This window comes from Eleutherodactylus coqui, chromosome 6 (assembly GCF_035609145.1).
Source record: "Eleutherodactylus coqui strain aEleCoq1 chromosome 6, aEleCoq1.hap1, whole genome shotgun sequence".
Classification (NCBI taxonomy): Eukaryota; Metazoa; Chordata; class Amphibia; order Anura; family Eleutherodactylidae; genus Eleutherodactylus; species Eleutherodactylus coqui.
Window position 1 is genome coordinate 114,122,857 of NC_089842.1, and position 21,318 is coordinate 114,144,174.

The 21,318-nt window shown below is 47.0% G+C and overlaps 1 protein-coding gene across 1 annotated transcript in view; it reads left to right on the top strand.

Moving 5' to 3' along the window:
- The window catches only part of LOC136631427 (nicotinamide N-methyltransferase-like), a 29,256-nt gene extending 12,886 nt beyond the window's left edge, over positions 1-16,370 (top strand). Inside the window, exons 3-4 of the mRNA XM_066605715.1 lie at positions 13,901-14,108; positions 15,947-16,370. Of these exons, the coding sequence (XP_066461812.1) occupies positions 13,901-14,108; positions 15,947-16,370 (632 nt within the window). The remainder of the gene's footprint in view (positions 1-13,900; positions 14,109-15,946) is intronic.
- The last annotated feature ends 4,948 nt before the right edge of the window (positions 16,371-21,318 follow it).

Genomic DNA, 21,318 nt, shown 5'->3' on the forward strand with positions numbered 1-21,318 from the left:
ATTAAATAGTACCCGCAAAACACCAGTGTCAACATCTACAGTGAAGAGGCGGCTGCGGGATTTTGGGCTTCAGGGCAGAGTGGCAAAGAAAAAGCCATATCTGAGACTGGCCAATAAAAGAAAAAGATTAAGATGGGCAAAAGAACACAGACATTGGACAGAGGAAGACTGGAAAAAAGTGTTGTGGACGGATGAATCCAAGTTTGAGGTGTTTGGATCACAAAGAAGAACGTTTGTGAGACGCAGAACAAATGAAAAGATGCTGGAAGAATGCCTGACGCCATCTGTTAAGCATGGTGGAGGTAATGTGATGGTCTGGGGTTGCTTTGGTGCTGGTAAAGTGGGAGATTTGTACAGGGTAAAAGGGATTCTGAATAAGGAAGGCTATCACTCCATTTTGCAATGCCATGCCATACCCAGTGGACAGCGCTTGATTGGAACCAATTTTATCCTACAACAGGACAATGACCCTAAACACACCTCCAAATTGTGCAAGAACTATTTACAGCAGAAGCAGGCAGCTGGTATTCTATCGGTAATGGAGTGGCCAGCGCAGTCACCAGATCTGAACCCCATTGAGCTGTTGTGGGAGCAGCTTGACCGTATGGTACGCCAGAAGTGCCCATCCAACCAATCCAACTTGTGGGAGATGCTTCTAGAAGCGTGGGGTGCAATTTCTCAAGCTTACCTCAACAAATTAACAGCTAGAATGTCAAAGGTGTGCAATGCTGTAATTGCTGCAAAAGGAGGATTCTTTGACGAAAGCAAAGTTTGATGTAAAAACAATGTTATTTCAAATACAAATCATTATTTCTAACCTTGTCAATGACTTGACTCTATTTTCTATTCATTTCACAACGCATGGTGGTAAATAAGTGTGACTTTTCATGGAAAACACAAAATTGTTTGGGTGACCCCAAACTTTTGAACGGTAGTGTATATACTCATGGGTGCATGCTGCTTTTGTCTTTTTTCCCACTTTGATATTTATTCTACACCATGATCAATGAGTTGCAGGGAGACAAGTGGACAGCTGCACCCCTGGTTATTGATGATACATAAAGTGAAATAACACCATGCCATCATCTTAGCATCTCACGTTTTAGTAATTGTTGAAGATATTTGGATGGTTCTGGTCACACAAGCATTTTGAGCCTCCTTTCTCCTTTTCTCTTACTGTAACCAGAAGACTTCAAGGTCACCCAGCAGTCTGCTCTTTCTGAGAAAAATTAATGGCATTGAAATACTGTAGGAAAGCTTTGGTGGTCCTGCTCTTATAAAGGGCTATTTACTTGAGACTACCCATTATCATCTACCCTACTATGCAATTTTAAGTCAAGAGCAATCACAAAGATTGTCTATCATTTTGAAGGATCTGTCCTGCACTGCATTGCTAGGTTAATCTGTTGATTTGAAAGGGCACTGTGTAATGCTGAATTTTCCATGTGGTTGTGCTGCATGGAAATTGAACAGTCACTGTCATGGTTCCTCACAGATTACAGCTGATTGCTGTAATCCTGCAGGTCCTGGAAGGGTGATACTTATGATCTTATTGTCAAGGGAATTTTCTAACAAGTAGGGATTGATCGAAGTGTAGAACCACTTTAGTGTGGTTTTAAGAAGTATTAGATGAAAGCAGTTGTCTGGCTGTGATAAGATTGTTTAAAACTGGATCCAAATATGGTAAAACAATAAAAACAGCGGTACTTACCCATCCTCTTCCTCAGTGATCCAGTGTTGCAGACCTGTGGTCCACAAAGTCTTCGTTTAAAAAAGTGCCATTACTGGGAGCTGGGGCATTTCAGCTGGGAGATCGGCACATGCCCGCTGCGGCCTCTGATTAGTAGCTGTTCCTAAGCAAAGACCAGAAGGATCTCAGGACTGTAGCAGTGAATCACTAAGCCAGTGAATTCACGTAACAGTTGCCTTGTCAATGCCATATTTGGTTATCTTTTCAATAAGGTTCATATGAAATATTTTGTCAAATGCTTTGCTAATGTCAAAATATATTACATCAGTTTCATTTCCCTGATCAAACCAGTCCGTGATTCTGTAATAGAAGAAAATTAAATTGGTCTAGCATGACTTGTTTATTACAAACCCATGCTGGCTCTGATTAATTACTATATTCTTACCCAAGCACTTGCATACAAGCTGTTTAATAATTTCTTCAAAGGTATTTTCCACTATAGAAGTTAGGCTCACAGGCCTGTAGTTGCCTTAGTCCACCTTTTTCCCTTTTTTTGAAGATAGGCACAACATTTGGCCTTCTTTAATCTTCTGGGACTTCTCCTGTTCTCAAGGAATTTTCAAAGATTGAGGGGAGTGGCTTAGTAATTACTTCTGCTGCTTCCTACAGTATCCGATGATGTAATTCATATGGACCCTGAGAATTGAATTCATTTAAGTTAGCTAAGGATTCCCTCACCATTTTCTGCTTATAGATGGCCTGCATTCTATTATTCCTTCAATAGTACAGGGGAAATCAGTTTATGTTACATTTACTTCCTGAGAAGTAAATGAATATGAAATAGGAATTTAAAGGTTCTGCCATCTCAACATCATTTTTAACCAATTCACAATTTTCATCCAGTAAACATTCTATGGCATCTTTGAATTTTCTTTTGCTTTTGATATACCCCAAATAATCCCATTTATTGCTTTTGGCCTTTCTAGCAAGACTCAGTTCATTATCAGCTTTAGCTATTCTGACACTTGCACTACAGTTTTTGCAGACTGCATTATATTCTTTGGATATGCCCTGCTCTATCCATTTAATAAACCGATTTTTCTTCCTTTTTAGCATGTATTTAAGTTCTGTGTTTATCCATCCTGGTCTCTTTAAATAGTTCCCATTCTTCCTTCTTTTAGGGATTGTTTTTTTTTTTTTAAACAATCTTGTTTTCATTGAGTACAGAGATAATCGTATACAAACAATGGGTGGCTTCTTACATAAATAAAGCCGTTATAGGACATTATTATCAGATCAAAAAATTATGAGCGTTACATATTTGGGTAGGGATAAGGTGCGCAATTCTTGCTTTGAAGGTTGTATAGATATAGGTTGGGTACAATCAGCTGATGGGTGCTATGTGTGCGTGTGGGAGCCACATCCCCACATCGTTAGGGGTCTGTTCAAATGTGTAATCAACGAGGTATGCGAGTGGGGGAGAGGACAATGGAGGAAACGATTTGGTAAATCGGATCTACTGAGGGCTCCCGCCCGCACCTGTTACAGCGTCCCGGCTTTTTATTTGCGATCATTGGTAAGAAACTTAACAAGAGGGGGGGAAACACAGCCATCGAGAGGAGCACCCAAGTGAGTATGTTGCTGCTAGATACTCTTATACGTCACCCCGTTTAAGGCTACTTGGATAGAGCTGTGTTATCTAGTCTTTTAGGTGTGTGTACCACGGTGACCAGAATTTGAGGAATTCGTCCCTCGAGTTGGTTTCCCATGCGGCTAGTTCCTCAAATCTATAGATTTGTGAAATTTTATCTTTCCACTGTGCTATCGTAGGTGTATGATTTGATTTCCATAGTGGTGGAATGAGTAGTTTTGCTACCGCAATTAGTATGGTGGGGAGACAACTTTTTGAGGGTGTGAACTGTTTCAAGGGTTTCCAAAGTAAAACTTCCTCGGGTGTAAATGTGTATGTGGTGTTACATATTTTATTTATCTGGTTTGTGAGGTTTTGCCAGAAGGGCTTGATTTGTGGACAGTGCCGCCAAATGTGTACTAGGTTCCCTCTATCTGAGTCACATCTCCAACATCTGTCGGTTTGTGTAGCATTAAGTTTGGAGAGCAAGACCGGTGTTTTCAATTTGAATGAGTTTTCCTGAATGCGGACGCATTTCGAGAAACCATGTGAGTTTGTCAAGATTTTTTTTAGTCTCTTCCCTATCAAAGGTTGTCCCCAATTCTCCTTCCCAAACTCTAAGAAACCATGGCTTGTCGGGCGCGGCGTTCAAAAGTAGGCCTCTGTATAGGTGTGTCATGAGTTTCTTTAGTCTCTCTGGGACAGCGAGGTAAGCTTCGAACCAAAGTGGGTCTCGCAGTTCTCTTTGATATTTCTCCTGAAGCTTTTTGAGTGAGGAATAGATACCTGATATTTCTAGGATGTTTAGAGAGTGGTTTGGTAAGAGCAGGTCGATATGTGAGGGGTTGTTTATTTTAGTTCCCTTAATGATGTCTTGGATTGTTAGAGAATTTAGTTTAGCCCAGGTGTTGGTTGGTTTAATTAGCTTATTAGCTATAATAGAGGGGACCAGTGATGCGGGAATCATTGGTGCTAGCTTGTGTTGATCTCCCGTTTCTGTTCTGATAGAATGCATTACTTTGATTGTGCCTCTTAGTGTCGGGCTGAGTGTTTGTTTTTTATAAGACATTTTATTGTTGGTCCAAAGGAGGAATTGACCAATTTGATCTATTAGTGTTCTCTCTAGATTTAAAAAGGGCGAGTCTAGTTTGCGATCCACCAAGTCAAACCATCTAGCCATGTGGATCGCTTTGTAATAGGTAGATATGTCTGGTAGGCAAAAACCTCCTTGCGGCTTCTTTTGTGTCAAGTATGAAAATGCTAGTCGTGGTTTCCGCTTATTCCAAATAAATGTCCTGAACAGTTTGTTAAGATTTAAGAAGAATTTGCAGGGGATCTCTATCGGGACTGTTTGTAGAACATAGAGAATATATGGTAGTATTTAGGTTGATACCAGTTTTTTTCTACCCAGCCACGACAGCAGGGGTGTGTTGATATTGTGTAGTTGGTTTTGTATTTTTTGGAGGAGGTGGGGGGGGGGGGGGAGTTTGCCTTATAAAGGAGGCGTGGGTCTGCAGTTATAGTGATGCCTAAGTATTTGATGCTGGAAGTGGGCCATTTAAAGGGGAGTGTTTTTTTGATCTGTTTAATCTTGTTGGTTGGAGCTGAAATGTTTGGAGCTTCTGATTTTTCATAATTAATTTTAAAATTTGAGATTTTACCGAATTGTTCAAAGATGTCTAGGATTGCAGGGAAGGCCCTCTCCGGGTTGGTCATGAGCACCGAAAGGTCATCCTCAAAAGCAGCTGTTGTGTGCGTGAGGTTTCCAATACTTAACCCCTTATTATTGGGGTATTGTCTGATTAGTTGAAGTAGGATTTCCATGACCAACATAAAAAGGGCGGGGAAAAGAGGGCAACCCTGCCTGGTCCCATTGGTGATGGCAAAAGGCCTCAACAGAGTACCGTTTATTTGGAGCCTAGCTGTGGGGGCTGAGTACATGCTAAATATGGCCTCGATGAACTGATCTGGCAGACCAAACTTCTGTAATGCGACTCTCATAAAACTCCAGCTCACTCTGTCGAAGGCCTTTTCGGCATCTGTTCTCAATAGGACCAGCGGGATTTTGTTAAGTTTGGCGTAATGGATAGCATTGATGATGCGAGATGTGTTCATTTTCCCTTCTCAACCTAATACAAACCCCCCTTGGTCAGCATGTATTAGTTTAGGAAGTAGAGGTGAGATACGTTATGCTAACAATTTTGCCCAGATCGTAAGGTCTGTGTTTAATAGGGAAATGGATCTATAATTGCCACATTGTACTGGGTCTTTCCCTTCCTTTGGTATCAGGGTGACAAATGCTTCTAAGGCTTGTTTAGGGAATTGTCCACCTGTAAGAAGTGTATTACATAGGTTTGTGAGGTGTGAGATGAGCGTTTTGGAAAAGGTTTTATAGTATATGATTGGTAGGCCATCCGGCCCTGGGCTTCTTCCATTGGGGATTGATTTGAGAATTTTTTTCGACCTCTGGAGAGGTGATTGGGGATAAACGGGTTGGTTTTATCTTCTTCAGTTCGGCTGGGTAGGGTGAGGGATTCTATAAATGATTGAGATATGTTCCCCTCTCCGTTTGTCACTAGGGAGGTTGTACAGGTTTTTATAGAATTTTTCAAATTCCATCGCAATGTCCGCAGTAGAATCTACAGTTTGGCCTGTTGTTTTTATTTTGTGTATGAAGGTTTTTTCTTTTTTTTTCTTGATGAGGTTGGACATTGTCTTGGAACCTTTGTCGCCGTGCATATAGATTTTATATTTAGATTAGAGGAGGGTCTTTGCTGTTTTGATGTTTAGAATGTTTTTGAGTTTGTCTCTGAGATCTTTTAGTTCTTGGAGTTTATCATTGTTTAGTGAGTGCTTATGAATTTGTTCTAAGTTGGATATCTGTGTTAGCAAGGAATCTACATCCCTCTCCCTTTGTTTCTTCACTCTCCTGCCTAGGGCTATTAATTCACCACTAATAAAAGCCTTGTGGGCTTCCCATTCGGTCAGTGTAGGGATGTCTGGGGTATAGTTTAACTCAAAGAATTCTTTTAGCTTGTCTGATAATATTGTGCAGTGGAGTTTGTCGCTTAGTAGTGTGGGGTTCAGTCTCCAGGTCCATTCTCTAATGGGGAGGTTGTTTATGGGGAGTGAGAATGAGACCGTTGCGTGGTCAGAAATTGTGATTTGACCAATGTCTGTGTCTTGAGTGTTTATTATATGTTTTCCAGACACAAGGAGGTAATCTAACCTGTGGTATGTTGTGTGTATGTGGGAGAAGTATGTGTACCCCCTGTCTTCGAGGTGTAATATTCTCCATATGTCGTGCAGGTTCAGTTCAGAGAGGGTAGCTTTAAGTCTGCGTATATGTTTGTTGGGGACTGATGTGGTGTCCCTGGAGGGGTCCAGAACTAGATTAAAGTCTCCGCCTATGACTATGAGCCCTTCTGCAAAGTCTGCGAAGTCGGTTAAAGTGCATATGAGCCACGGGACTCGATTGTGGTTTGGGGCGTATAAGTTAGCAAGGGTCACTTTGTTGTTTGCTATCGTGCCTTTCAGCAATATGTACTTACCGTATGGGTCTATTTTCTGGAGAATAGGTGTAAAGGGGGCATTTTGCCCTATTGCGATGGTCACTCCTCTAGATGCGGATGTGTATGTACTGTGGAACAATTGGTTTTATATGTGTATGGGAAGTTTTGCTATGTGGTTATGTTTTAAGTGGGTCTCTTGGAGAAATACTAATTCGGATTTCAATTTTTTCAGTAGTGTCATTATTTGACTTCTTTTTTCAGGGGTGTTCATCCCTCTTACATTGAAGGATGTATATTTTATGTTAGCCATAATATGTGTGTGTTAAGTTGTGTACAAATGGTATCTATTAGTGTTTCTACTGTCCTCGGGCGCTCCTTCTCGACGATCAAACAACAAGAACTATTAACGTAACCCATCACTTTGTGTGGCGGGTAGTAAGGTCTGCGAAAACCCAGGTGTGGGTGCAGCCACCGAACAGTGGCCGAGCTCTTCACCGCAAGGACTAAGCCAGTTGCATAGAAGGCCAGGCCTAGGTGACAAATCCCACCTGCGTGTTTGGGGGGTGGCTGGACGCACTCCATTGATTCTAGCAGACCACCGAGACGTCGTATTAGAGAAAATAGCGAGTCGTCTTTGAGTGAGATTTTATCTTAAATATTTTGGCTTGTAATGTCAGACAACTCCTATTGTTATTGAAACTAACCGAACTAAGCTGTATGTGAACAGCCTTTTGTAACAGAGTCTAAAAACATTATAACAAGGATTAGCTAAATTCAGGATAAGACCTGTCCCGATGGCCGGGGGTCCCGATTCCCCCACGTCCCGCTTCATGGGGTACTTCTGTGGGTTCGGGGGCCCGGGGTCATTAGGAGGGACCTCCACGAATGAAAAACAGGTATAGCATGTTGACCGCACACAACTCCCCAGCCCTCCCCGCGCGCCAGCTGCTGGTAGCCGGTTATGACTCACAAGTCTCTGATGTATTTGGGGGTGGGGGTGTCCCCCGTCTCCTCCGTAGGAACTGTAAAGTCCTCTGTCCAGCTGCGGTGGCTTGTTCTTGCCCTGCAAGATTAGGAAGAGGAAGAGAATGATAGGGAGAGAGGTAAGGAGAGGGAGGGGGGCGGTGGGTGTGGAGAGTCCGAGGCGTAAACCTCTGAGCTGGGGTGTAGATTGTCCTTTTGGAAAATGAATATTGTGGTTAATTATTTATTGGAAGGTTGGGACTTCTTAGTTGACTTGAGTTTTGAGCTGATCTTCCAGTCCTCCGGTTTCGAGAGCAGAGGTATCACATGTTGGCTTTGTACTGGTAGCCAGGAGGGGATGTCGATCGGCGAGATGTCTAATTTTTCCCATGCTTTGCCTAGGTCTTCTGGAGTTCGAATGGTTCTTTGTTGCCCGTCGTTGAAGGTAGCTAAGCCAAATGGGAAGAGCCATTTCACTGGGAATTTTTTCGCTCTCAAGGCATCTGTTAAAGGTTTCAATAAGCGCCTTTTAGCTAGCTTGCTTGGTGCTAAGTCCTGGAAGAGTAATATTTTGCTGTTTTCAAATAGTATATCTTGGGTCTCTCGTGCTTTTTGAAAGATATCTGCAGTATCTACGTAGCTTAGTAGTCCGCATATGACATCTCGCGGAGGGGCTGAAGCGATAGGCCTAGGTCGCAAAGCTCTGTGGATTCGTTCAATAGTGATATTATCTGCCCTCTCTTCTCCCAGGAGAGAGCCAAATATTTGTATGGCCGCTGATTTAAGAGCTTCTGGTGCAGTGGACTCTGGAAGACTTCTTATTCTGACGTTTTTTCTCCTGCTCCTGTTCTCCTGGTCCTCCAAGAGAAGGTAGGCTTGGTTGAGATGGTCTTGTTGAGATAGTAGATTGCTCTGTACTGCCTCGCTGTGGTGGATTAAAGGGGTTGTCCGGCCATAAACATTAGATCTCATTACTTCTGTTTGCCCAATACAATGCACTTTGTAATATACATTGTGCATTGTAAATTAGGCAAACAGAAGTTATTCACTTACCTTTTGGGGTGCCCCCCCTGTGTTGCTCCTCGGTTGCCATTGGTTCCGACAAGTCTCTTGTCCTCTTCTTGTCGGGATGACGGGGACGTGCTTCTCCAGCACAGCTCTGAGCATGTGCAGAAGGACTTCAGCCGCTGGGAAGCTCAGTTCTGCCTGCAGGGGAGGTGTGGCTGCTGGCTCTTCATCTCCAAGGTAAGAATGAGTGGAGGGGCGGGCTCTCGTGGGGGGGGGGGGGAGAGGGAGAGGAGAGGGAGGATGGATGGATGTGTGCAAGTGGTGTGCGGGGACCCAGCTGACAGAAGTCGCAGGGGGGGGGGGTGCAGTGCTGTGTGTGTGTGTGTGTGTGTGTGTGTATGCGCGCTAGTGGTGTCAGGAGACCTGGCTGTCAGAAGTCCCGGGGAGGGGGGGGTGCAGTGATGTGCGTGTGTGTGTGTGTGCTAGTGGTGTCAGGAGACCCGGCTGTCAGAAGTCCGGGGGGGGGGGGGCGGGGGTGCAGTGATGTGTATGTGCTAGTGGTGTCAGGAGACCCGGCTGTCAGAAGTCCCGGGGGGGGGGGGGGCGGGGGTGCAGTGATGTGTGTGTGTGCTAGTGGTGTCAGGAGACCCGGCTGTCAGAAGTCGCAGGGGGGGGGGGTGCAGTCACATAGACTTGTAGCGGTGGAGTGTGCGGTCACATAGACTTGTCGCGGTGGGGTGTGCGGTCACATAGACTTGTAGCGGTGGGGTGTGCGGTCACATAGACTTGTAGCGGTGGGGTGTGCGGTCACATAGACTTGTAGCGATGGGGTGTGCGGTCACATAGACTTGTAGCGGTGGGGTGTGCTGTCACATAGACTTGTCGCGGTGGAGTGTGCGGTCACATAGACTTGTAGCGGTGGGGTGTGCGTCACATAGACTTGTCGCGGTGGGGTGTGCGGTCACATAGACTTGTAGCGGTGGGGTGTGCGGTCACATAGACTTGTCGCGGTGGGGTTTGCGGTCACATAGACTTGTCACGGTGGAGTGTGCGGTCACATAAACTTGTAGCGGTGGGGTGTGCGGTCACATAGACTTGTAGTGGAGGGGTGTGCGGTCACATAGACTTGTAGCGGTGGGGTGTGCGGTCACATAGACTTGTCGCGGTGGAGTGTGCGGTCACATAGACTTGTCGCGGTGGGGTGTGCGGTCACATAGACTTGTAGCGGTGGGGTGTGCGGTCACATAGACTTGTAGCGGTGGGGTGTGCGGTCACATAGATTTGTAGCGGTGGGGTGTGCGGTCACATAGACTTGTCACGGTGGAGTGTGCGGTCACATAAACTTGTACGGTGGGGTGTGCGGTCACATAGACTTGTAGCGGTGGGGTGTGCGGTCACATAGACTTGTCGCAGTGGAGTGTGCGGTCACATAGACTTGTCATGGTGGAGTGTGCGGTCACATAAACTTGTACGGTGGGGTGTGCGGTCACATAGACTTGTAGCGGTGGGGTGTGCGGTCACATAGACTTGTCGCGGTGGAGTGTGCGGTCACAGAGACTTGTCGCGGTGGGGTGTGCGGTCACATAGACTTGTTGCGGTGGGGTGTGCGGTCACATAGACTTGTCGCGGTGGGGTGTCCCATCACATAGATTTGTAGCTGTGGGGGGGTGGTCTGTCACAGTAATTTGTCACGTGGGGTTGGAGGGGGCTGTGACTGTAATTTGCTGCGCTGGGGGGGGGGGTAGCGTGGGGCTGTCACAGTAATTTTTCACACAGTATAATCCTGCCTGTGCAGGGAGGGGAGGAGGTGAGCTGTGTCTGTTGTGAATGGTGGATCCTGTGTTATCTATATATAGGTATCACTGTACTTGTAGGGGGAGGGGCAGGGGGTGCTGTTAGTGTACTTGTGTGTGGGCACTGTAAAGGGGGACTCTGTGGGGGAGGTCACAGGGCAGGGGGCACTGTATAGGGACGCTGTGGATGTGGGGACTGTGGGGGGCATGTGGAGGGGGGCTACTTTGGAGTGCACTGGGGGGGACTCTGGGGGGTGGCATGTGTAGGGGGGGTACTGTGGAGGGCACTGTGTGGGGGGATACTGGGGGGCACTGTTGAGGGGGGACTGTGGAGAATGCTGTGGTTGGGGGGAATAAGGGGGGCTACTTTGGAGGGCGCTGTAGGGGTGACACTGGGGGGCACTGTGGGGGGGCATGTGTAGGGGGTACTGTAGAGGGCACTGTTTGTGGCACTGTGGGGGATCATTAGGGGGGCACTGTGGGAGAGTGCACAGTGGGGGGGGTCATTGTGAGGGGGGGGGTCGCTGTGGGATGGGCACTATGGGGGCATGTGTGTGTGGGGAAATGTTTTGTTTTACTTTACTTTAGCAGGGTGGGCGGGCAGTAGGTAGCCTTGCAGTGGGGGGCTGCAGGAGAGTTCTCTCTCGGCTCTCCCCAGCCCCTCTCCATTATACACACTATACACTGTGCTGCTGTTTACACTCATGCCAGGATTTTATCCTGAACCATGAGTGTATAACGCAGTCTCCCCTGGCCACACCCCCTCTGAGTATAGTATGCAGCAGGGGGCGGGGCCTGGGCGGGGAGAGACTGTAGAGCAGTTCAATAGAGGTGGGCATGTAGTGGGCGGGGCTAGGACGTGAGCTGAGGGAGGCCATGAAATCCTGCCTTTTCATGCCTCTTACTGCCATCGGGAGCGCGCACACAGAAGAGGGAGAGCGCAGAGCATTGTGGGAAGGCAGCACAGAGGCGCTATCTTTGAAAGCTGCAGTGAAGATCAGATTCTAAGGTATGAAACTGACATTCCAGCTGATCTGCCTGCCGGTTTGAGCCCCTGTATGCTACTATCCTTACTGAAAGGGAAGCAGCAGCATTATAAAAAATTTTTACCCTGTGTGGCCGGACAACCCCTTTAATTCTAGTTGGGTGTTCTCCAAGTGATCTACCCTGCGGCCTATATGTTTGACATCTGTTTTGATGTCGGCAAGTTCTTGTCAGACCGGGGAGAGAGCTTTGGTTAGTATTTTTTTGATGAAGGAGCGAGAGATTGGGCCTCTATCTTGTTCTTCGTCTTGGTCCGAGTGTGTTGAGCCACAGTCTCTGTCAGAGTCGATCAGGTCTTGGTCGTTAGAGGCTTTGTGTGTAATTTTGGCTCTTTGCGCCGCTGGCGAGTGATGTTTTTTCTTTAAGTATTTATCCATTTCTAGTTGATTTTTATTGTTTCTGTTAGTTTTAACCATGTTGAGGTCAGGTCGCGTGTTAGGTTCTGCTGAAGTCTCGGTGGTGTCTACGTAGTAGTTAGTTAAGCACAGCGTCCTTCTTGTATTTTTTTTTGCGTCAGAAATCATTTTTAGACTCACAGGATTGAGAGAGAAGAGATTTTGTCTACCTGGGACCTTTATATAGGTAGTTGCTAAGAAGATTCAGATTTTATGTGGGTTCACTTGGCTCCTGATGGCGTTTGGTTAGAGGTGAGTGGCGTCTTGTAGCTTCAGGAAGCTGTGTTATATCATATTTGTCTGCTGGAGTTGTTGGGCCACCAAGGGTTAATGCGCCTCTCTGATTCTGTGTATAGTTTAAACGTTGGTGTGGACTGATTTTGGGTGGCCTGAGACCTCAGGCTGTGGTGTTAGAGACGTATGAGAGGTAAAAGTGGAGAACCCTCTGCGGCTCTGCTTTAAATCTCTTGCAGGGGAGGGGGGTGCTCCTTTAGATCTCGGGTGGCACAGTCTTATATGTCTCATGCAGCGTCTGTGGGTCCAGAGAGGGGGGGCAGAGGGGGTGATGATCTCCCTGCTGGCCCATCTGCTCCGGCTGTGAGTTAAATGGAGAGAGAGGGAGGGGGGATGGTGACTCCGCACCCTCTCCTGTAGGCTCAGTCCCCGGTATGTGCAGTCTTCTCGTATCCCTCAACACCTGGCTGCCTCGTCTCGGTAGGGGAGCAGAGTCCCTGTGCCTGAATGTCTCCGTAGGCGCGGGGGGGAAGCGTCACCAGGGCCACCCGCGGGTCCGGCAGCGGAGAGTGCTCACGTCGAGGTTTACTGGCAGAGGCACTCACCCGGCTCTAGTGTCTGCTGCGGGTACGCTCGGCGGGGGGAGATGTCGTCCGAGTGCTCCGTATCCAGCCCCGGCGGCAGGAGATCGAGGTAAGAAGATGGCGAGGGGGGGGGGGGGGGGGAAGGTGAGGCGGGAATCGCTCTGTGCCGCTGGAGCCATTCGTCCGCTGTGGAGCTCCAAAAGTCCTTAGTCTCCTACCAGGTCACCGGGGGTCTTCCTGATGGTAAGTAGACCATCTTTGGTGTCTGTGGCAGTTGATTTTCTGCAGTTTATTGCGCTCCTTAGAAGGGTTTGCTAGAGAGCGGAATGGAACACGTCCTTCCCGCTCTGTAGCTAAGCCGCGCCCCCTTTTAGGGATTGTTAACAGTTGTGTTTTGAGAATCTCATTTTGGAACATATCCCAACCTTCTTGTACATTTCTGTCCAAAAGTTTCTGTGATGCCTATGACATCGCATTACTTTTCCTGTGTTATGAGCTCTAATTCTCCTTACTTGTTTCCCATGCTCTGTGCATTTGTATAGTAACATTTTATTTTGATGGGTGTCTCTTGCTCCTCTACTTTCCTTCCGAATGTTTTGTCTTTTTTCTTTCTTTCGACTTCTAATAGCAAGATTCACAATTTGTACTAATTAGTTGTATATTTTCCCTGGCCTTTCACTTCCCTTCTCATATTATTCAAGTGTAAAGCTCTCCTGATGAGTGTAGCAAGGCACCTACCAAATATATGCTTTTCTGTCTTTGCAAGGTGCCACCCATCTCTAGCAAGGAGTCTATCCTGTAGGTAATTCACTCCATGGTCTAGAAATCCAAATCTTTGCTGATGGCACAGTTGACCATTTGGAAGTTCTTTGGTAGAAATTGAAAGAAAATATATTTATATAATGTTTATGAATATACGCACAACAAAATGAGGCATGTAGGGAAACCACTGTGACTCCATTGTCCAACATATACGTGGAGCAAGCTCTGCATGAGGGTTTAACATATTACTGTAGATGCTTCAATATTTGCAATTTATTTTTACAGGTCACATTAAAGGAGAGATCTGTATTGACCTCAGCTGTGGTCCCATGATTCATCATTTGTATGCGGCCTGTGAGTTTTTCAAGCACATTATAGTGCTGAAGGCCAGAGACAGATGCATCCTGGAGCTGAAAAGATGGCTGGACACACGTACAGGAGCATTTCATTGGGGCCATGCCACACAGCTTCATGTAGACACAGAGGGAAACAGGTGAAATATTTTATCAAATATTAGGGGAAAACCGGCTGCCATTGTCATCATTGCAACCATACAAATAATATGAAGTAGATCTAGGGAATGTTTATGCAATATATCTTCTATCTACTTTATATTATAAACACAGTAAAATAATATTTTAGACTGAAAACAGACTTGTGTCCATCCAGTTCAGCCTATTTTCCTGCAATGTTGATCCAGAGAAAGGCAAAAAACCTCAGGGTGCGGGCAGACAAGCGTAGGCGTATTTACGTTCGCACGAGCGCAACGTATAATCGCCCGAGCGATCGTTTTTCACCGATCACGACCAGAGCTAGAAAGCGTATTTTCGTTTGTTCCTACTTTGCAAACGGTCTTTTCGGCAATCGAATATGCGTTGGCGCGTATTTCGGTCGCATATGTTCCGTTTTTTTTCGAATTGCCGTTTTTACGCGCCGTAAAATCGCCCATGTGAACAAATACATTCGAAACCATTGCCTCAGATGGTCACGTATATACGTTTGGTCGCAAAAACGCGCCGTTTATGCGCTCGTCTGCCCGCACCCTCAATGAGGTAGAAGCGATAGGTAGAACAACACCCTGAACCAATAACCCCTCTGTAGTAATCAGTGACTATAACATGTAATATTGACTATAACATGCAATAGGTTATGGGAAAGATATCTGTATTGACCTCTGATATACTTACACATAGTTATTAGGTCGCCCACTCAGCTATCTCTTTTAAAGTAAATAACCCCAATTTTGATCATTCCATTAGTTACTGGTCTTTGAACCTACTCAAGCTCTGATAAGTATCTCTTGAGTACTGGTGCCCAAAATTGTACACAATAATCCATGTGTAGTCTGATCAGTAATTCATAAATTGGAAAAACAATGTTCTTGTCATGTGTCCCTAGATCCCTTTTAATTCACGCCATGATCCTATTTAACTTGGCAGCAGCTACCTAAGACTTGTTGCTGCAGTTAAGTTTGCAGTGAATTAAAATCCCAATGTCCTTTTTCATGTTAATAAGGAAGATGGTACAATATCTCTGCAGCGCCACCTATTGGATGGCAACATTCCTTCAAATCATTGAATGACTTTTTAACAAGTCTGTAAAACAATAATTGGCAATAGAAAACCAAGCCAGAAAACCTTACACAGACAGCTGTTTCAGGGTGTTTGCACCTCATCAGTGCACAGTAGGTTTCTGGCTTGGCTGGTGAGAGGCCTGTGACGTTGGTCAAGAGGGGTGACACCCTTCTTGATCCGCTTTTTCATGATAGTTTTGCCCAGTGGCTTCCCATTTAGTGTGTACCGGTAGCTTTTTTTTTTTACCTGCCCATGTGCATAACCTTACACTTATCAGTGTTAAACCTCATTTGCCATTTTTCTGCCCAAACTCTTAACTTATCCAGATCCATTTTCAATGGTATGCTATCCTCTCTTGTGTTAATTACTTCACAGTTTTTTTCATCTGCAAATGTTGATATTTTACGGTGCAATCCTTCTACCAGGTCAATAATATACTAAAAAGAAGTGGGTCCAACACATTTGTAATGCTAGTTTATTCCAGATCTCATTTCAGAAGTCAATAGTAAAATCAAAATTTAGCCACTCAGACAAATATTCTCCATCATGGTTCCTTGTATAATAATAGTTACTGTTGGAAGTGCACAGTATAAGCCTGACACTTAGTACACTGGTCTTGGTTGAATTCAAATCTTTCTACCAGTACTGGGAGCCAACAATCTACAGATTACTGATCTATAGAGCTACTGCTGAGCTTTAATACCCATGGTGATGATGATGGGATAATTACTTTCTTCATTTTCCCCATTTGTTTCAGAGACCAGTTACAGGACAAAGAAGAAAAAATCAGATCAGCAGTTCAACATGTTATGAAATGTGACTTTGAGAAAGAAAATATAATAGAACCGCTGGACCTACCACCAGCCGATTGTATTATCAGTGTTGGCCTTCTAGATGTTATCTGCAAAGACCATGATGATTACAGGGGATATCTCAGGAAGTACTCAAGGCTGCTGAAACCTGGGGGACACCTCATATTAATTGGGTGTTTAGACACAACATATATCACAATCCAAAAAGGCAAGTTCCATGTTCTCAGATATGATGAGGATTTTGCCAGGAAAGCTCTAGTTGGAGAAGGCTTTGTTATTGATTGCTGTAAGGTTAAAGAGGCAAAAGTTGTGAGTGACCTTTGTGACTACAAGGGCGTCATATTCATGGCTGCTTACAAAGAGAAGTAGAGAATTAATTTTAAATGTGCAAGTTAATAGTTCATATGTAAATTTTAAAATAGGATTTAATCCTGTATGATCGAACTCGCCTACAGAATTCATAGAAAATTCTATTAATGTGCCTAAAGGTGTCTGTTATTTGTGAATATTTAATAGTGTAATTTAAACTTACAGTTTCATCATTGCAGCATAATACCAGTGCTGTGAAGCAAGAGTCGAATGTATTCATGAAATATAAGTTCCCCCGCCCTCCAGAATCTGATTGACAGCCTTCTTCCTTTGACAGTTTTCTCTTTACACAGTAAATCAGCAGTGGAAGATGCCTGTATCTCATAAATACATCTGACTTCAGTTTTATAGAAATGGCATTGTGCTGATATGATTAAACTGTGAGTTTAACTAAACTGCAGCATATTCACAAATTACAGACACACTGGAATCAGCATGTGTATGACTACTTCATGCTGTTCTCTGACACAGTAGGATTATTGTGCTCACGGATTCCCTTTACATGGAATTTGTCAGCACTCAGCACCATCTCAGCCATAAATTTAACTTTATTAGCCGTAATGGGATGAAAAATTATTGACTTCTAATTCTTTTGCTATTCCTAATGAACCCATGTGCCTCAACAATTAGGTTTAAAAGTTATCCTGTGCCGTATAAACATTACCAGAGAAAAGTCATCTGGCTGAAAAGATTCAAACTGATTCATGAGCTACGAAGTTCGAGTCAGTAAATCCCACGGTTGGGTTTGCGTTACAGAAGTATAAATGAGTCTATAGTATGCTTGTCTGAAACCAGCGTAGAGAAGGGATTTGTAGCTCTAAAAGAGAGAAATGATGCACCAACCCCTTTAAAGATATAATGTGAAAATCGGAGCAGAATTAAAGATTAGAGATGAGCGAACGTACTCGTCCGAGCTTGATACTCGTTTGAGTATTAGCGTGTTCGAGATGCTCGTTACTCGAGACGAGTACCACGCGATGTTCGAGTTACTTTCACTTTCATCTCTGAGAAGTTAGCACGCTTTTTCTGGCCAATAGAAAGACAGGGAAGGCATTACAACTTCCCCCTGCGATGTTCAAGCCCTATACCACCCCCCTGCAGTGAGTGGCTGGCGAGATCAGGTGTCACCCGAGTATATAAATGGGCCCCTCCAGCGGCTCGCCACAGATGCATTGTGACAGAGATTAGGGACAGCGCTGCTGGTGCCGGAGCTGCTATAGGGAGAGCGTTAGGAGTTATTTTAGGCTTCAAGAACCCCAACGGTCCTTCTTAGGGCGACATCTAACCGTGTGCAGTAGTGTGGAGGCTGCTTTTTGCAGTGTTGCACTTTTTTTTTTTTTTTTGTATATCGGCCGTGCAGAGCATTGCGTCCTGCAGTAATTTTACATTGTCCAGGGCCAGTAGTGGTGAGGCAGGGACAGAAGACATATTTAGTGTATATAGGCAGTGGGCCTTTCCAAAAACATTTGGAAAAAAAATCTATTTGGGCTGCCTGTGACCGTCCTCAGTGTACTGAGTATCTGCTGGGGGTAGTTGTCCTAATTCATACGCAGCCAGCTAAGTGTTACAGCAGGCTTGCGCAAAATTCTTTCCTACCTCTGTGTTGCCTCTTACATCACTGCTGTATTCCTGTCCACAAGTGTACTGGGTCTCTGCTGGGGGTAGTTGTCCTAATTCATATGCAGCCAGCTAAGTGTTACAGCAGGCTTGCGCAAAATTCTTTCCTGCCTCTGCTGTGCGTTCCGTAAGCGAAGTCAGCCTCCAACCACAGGCCAATAGGCGGCACATTTAATTACAGCGTTCTGTTTCTGCACTACTGGTAATACACCATGCTGAGGGGTAGGGGTAGGCCTAGACGACGTGGACGCTGGCGAGAACGCGGAGGCCCAAGTCAGAGTGTGGGCACAGGCCGAGCTCCTGATCCAGGTGTATCGCAGCCGACTGCTGCGGGATTAGGAGAGAGGCATGTTTCTTGGCGACCCACAATTAATGGGTCCACGCGGTAGACCTTTATTAGAAAATGAGCAGTGTGAGCAGGTCCTGTCGTGGATGGCAGAAAGTGCATCCAGCAATCTATCGACCACCCAGAGTTCTGCGCCGTTTACTGCTGCAACTCTGAATCCTCTGGCTGCTGCTCCTCCTTCCTCCCAGCCTCCTCACTCCATTACAATGACACATTCTGAGGAACAGGCAGACTCCCAGGAACTGTTCCCGGGGCCCCTGCTCAGAATGGCCAGCAATGGTTCCTCTCCCACCGGAGGAGTTTGTCGTGACCGATGCCCAACCTTTGGAAAGTTCCCGGGGTCCGGGGGATGAGGCTGGAGACTTCCGGCAACTGTCTCAAGAGCTTTCAGTGGGTGAGGAGGACGATGATGATGAGACACAGTTGTCTATCACTCAGGTAGTAGTAATTGGAGTAAGTCCGAGGGAGGAGCGCACAGAGTATTCGGAGGAAGAGCAGCTGGACGATGAGGTGACTGACCCCACCTGGTTTGCTACGCCTACTGAGGACAGGTCTTCAGAGGGGGAGGCAAGTGCAGCAGCAGGGCAGGTTGGAAGAGGCAGTGCGGTGGCCAGGGGTAGAGGCAGGGCCAGACTGAATAATCCACCAACTGTTTCCCAAAGCGCCCCCTCGCGCCATGCCACCCTGTAGAGGCCGAGGTGCTCAAAGGTCTGGCAGTTTTTCACTGAGAGTGCAGACGACCGACGAACAGTGGTGTGCAACCTTTGTCGCGCCAAGATCAGCCGGGGAGCCACCACCACCAGCATGCGCATATATATGATGGCCAAGCACCCCACAAGGTGGGATGAAGGCTGTTCACCGCCTTCGGTTTGCACCGCAGCCTCTCTCCCTGTGCCCCAACCTGCCACTGAGATCCAACCCCCCTCTCAGGACACAGGCACTACCGTCTCCTGGCCTGCACCCACACCCTCACCTCCGCTGTGCTCGGCCCCATCCACCAATGTCTCTAAGCGCACCGTCCAGCCGTCGCTAGCGCAAGTGTTGGAGCGCAAGCACAAGTACGCCGCCATGCACCCGCACGCTCAAGCGTTAAACGTGCACATAGCCAAATTTATCAGCCTGGAGATGCTGCCGTATAGGGTTGTGGAAACGGAGGCTTTCAAAGGTATGATGGCGGCGGCGGCCCCGCACTACTCAGTTCCCAGTCGCCACTACTTTTCCCGATGTGCCGTCCCAGGCCTGCACGACCACGTCTCCCGCAACATTGTACGCGCCCTCACCAACGCGGTTACTGCCAAGGTCCACTTAACAACAGACACGTGGACAAGCACAGGCGGGCAGGGCCACTATATCTCCCTGACGGCACATTGGGTGAATTTAGTGGAGGCTGGGACAGAGTCAGAGCCTGGGACCGCTCACGTCCTACCCACCCCTAGAATTGCGGGCCCGAGCTCAGTGGTGGTATCTGCGGCGGTGTATGCTACCTCCACTAAACCACCCTCCTCCTCCTCCTCCTCCTATGCAACCTCTGTCTCGCAATCAAGATGTGTCAGCAGCAGCACGTCGCCAGCAGTTGGTGTCGCGTGGCGTGGCAGCACAGCGGTGGGCAAGCGTCAGCAGGCCGTGCTGAAACTACTCAGCTTAGGAGAGAAGAGGCACACGGCCCACGAACTGCTGCAGGGTCTGACAGAGCAGACCGACCGCTGGCTTGCGCCGCTGAGCCTCCAACCGGGCATGGTCGTGTGTGACAACGGCCGTAACCTGGTGGCGACTCTGCAGCTCGGCAGCCTCACGCACGTGCCATGCCTGGCCAACGTCTTTAATTTGGTGGTTCAGCGCTTTCTGAAAAGCTACCCACGCTTGTCAGACCTGCTCGTAAAGGTGCGCCGACTCTGCGCACATTTCCGCAAGTCCCACACGGACGCTGCCACCCTGCTCACCCTGCAACACCGGTTTCATCTGCCAGTGCACCGACTGCTGTGCGACTTGCCCACACGGTGGAACTCTACGCTCCACATGTTGGCAGGCTCTATGAGCAGCGTAGAGCTATAGTGGAATACCAACTCCAATATGGGCGGCGCAGTGGGAGTCAGCCTCCTCAATTCTTTACAGAAGAGTGGGCCTGGTTGGCAGACATCTGCCAGGTCCTTGGAAACTTTGAGGAGTCTACCCAGATGGTGAGCGGCGATGCTGCAATCATTAGCGTCACCATTCCTCTGCTATGCCTCTTGAGAAGTTCCCTGCAAAGCATAAAGGCAGATGCTTTGCTCTCGGAAACGGAGGCGGGGGAAGACAGTATGTCGCTGGATAGTCAGAGCACCCTCCTGTCTATATCTCAGCGCGTTGAGGATGAGGAGGAGGAGCATGAGGAGGATGAGGAGGAGGGGGAAGAGACAGCTTGGCCCAATGCTGAGGGTACCCATGCTGCTTGCCTGTCATCCTTTCAGCATGTATGGCCTGAGGAGGAGGAGGAGGAGGAGGAGGATCCTGAAAGTGATCTTCCTAGTGCGGACAGCCATGTGTTGCGTACAGGTACCCTGGCACACATGGCTGACTTCATGTTAGGATGCCTTTCTCGTGACCCTCGCGCTACACGCATTCTGGCCACTACGGATTACTGGGTGTACACACTGCTCGACCCACGGTATAAGGAGAACCTTTCCACTCTCATACCCGAAGAAGAAAGGGGTTCAAGAGTGATGCTATACCACATGACCCTGGCGGACAAGCTGATGGTAAAATTCCCATTCGATAGCGCTAGTGGCCGAAGGCGCAATTCCGAGGGCCAGGTAGCAGGGGAGGCGCAGAGATCAGGCAGCATGTACAGCACAGGCAGGGGAACACTCTCTAAGGCCTTTGACAGCTTTATGGCTCCCCAGCAAGACTGTGTCACCGCTCCCCAGTCAAGGCTGAGTCGGCGGGAGCACTGTAAAAGGATGGTGAGGGAGTACATAGCCGATCGCACGACCGTCCTCCGTGACGCCT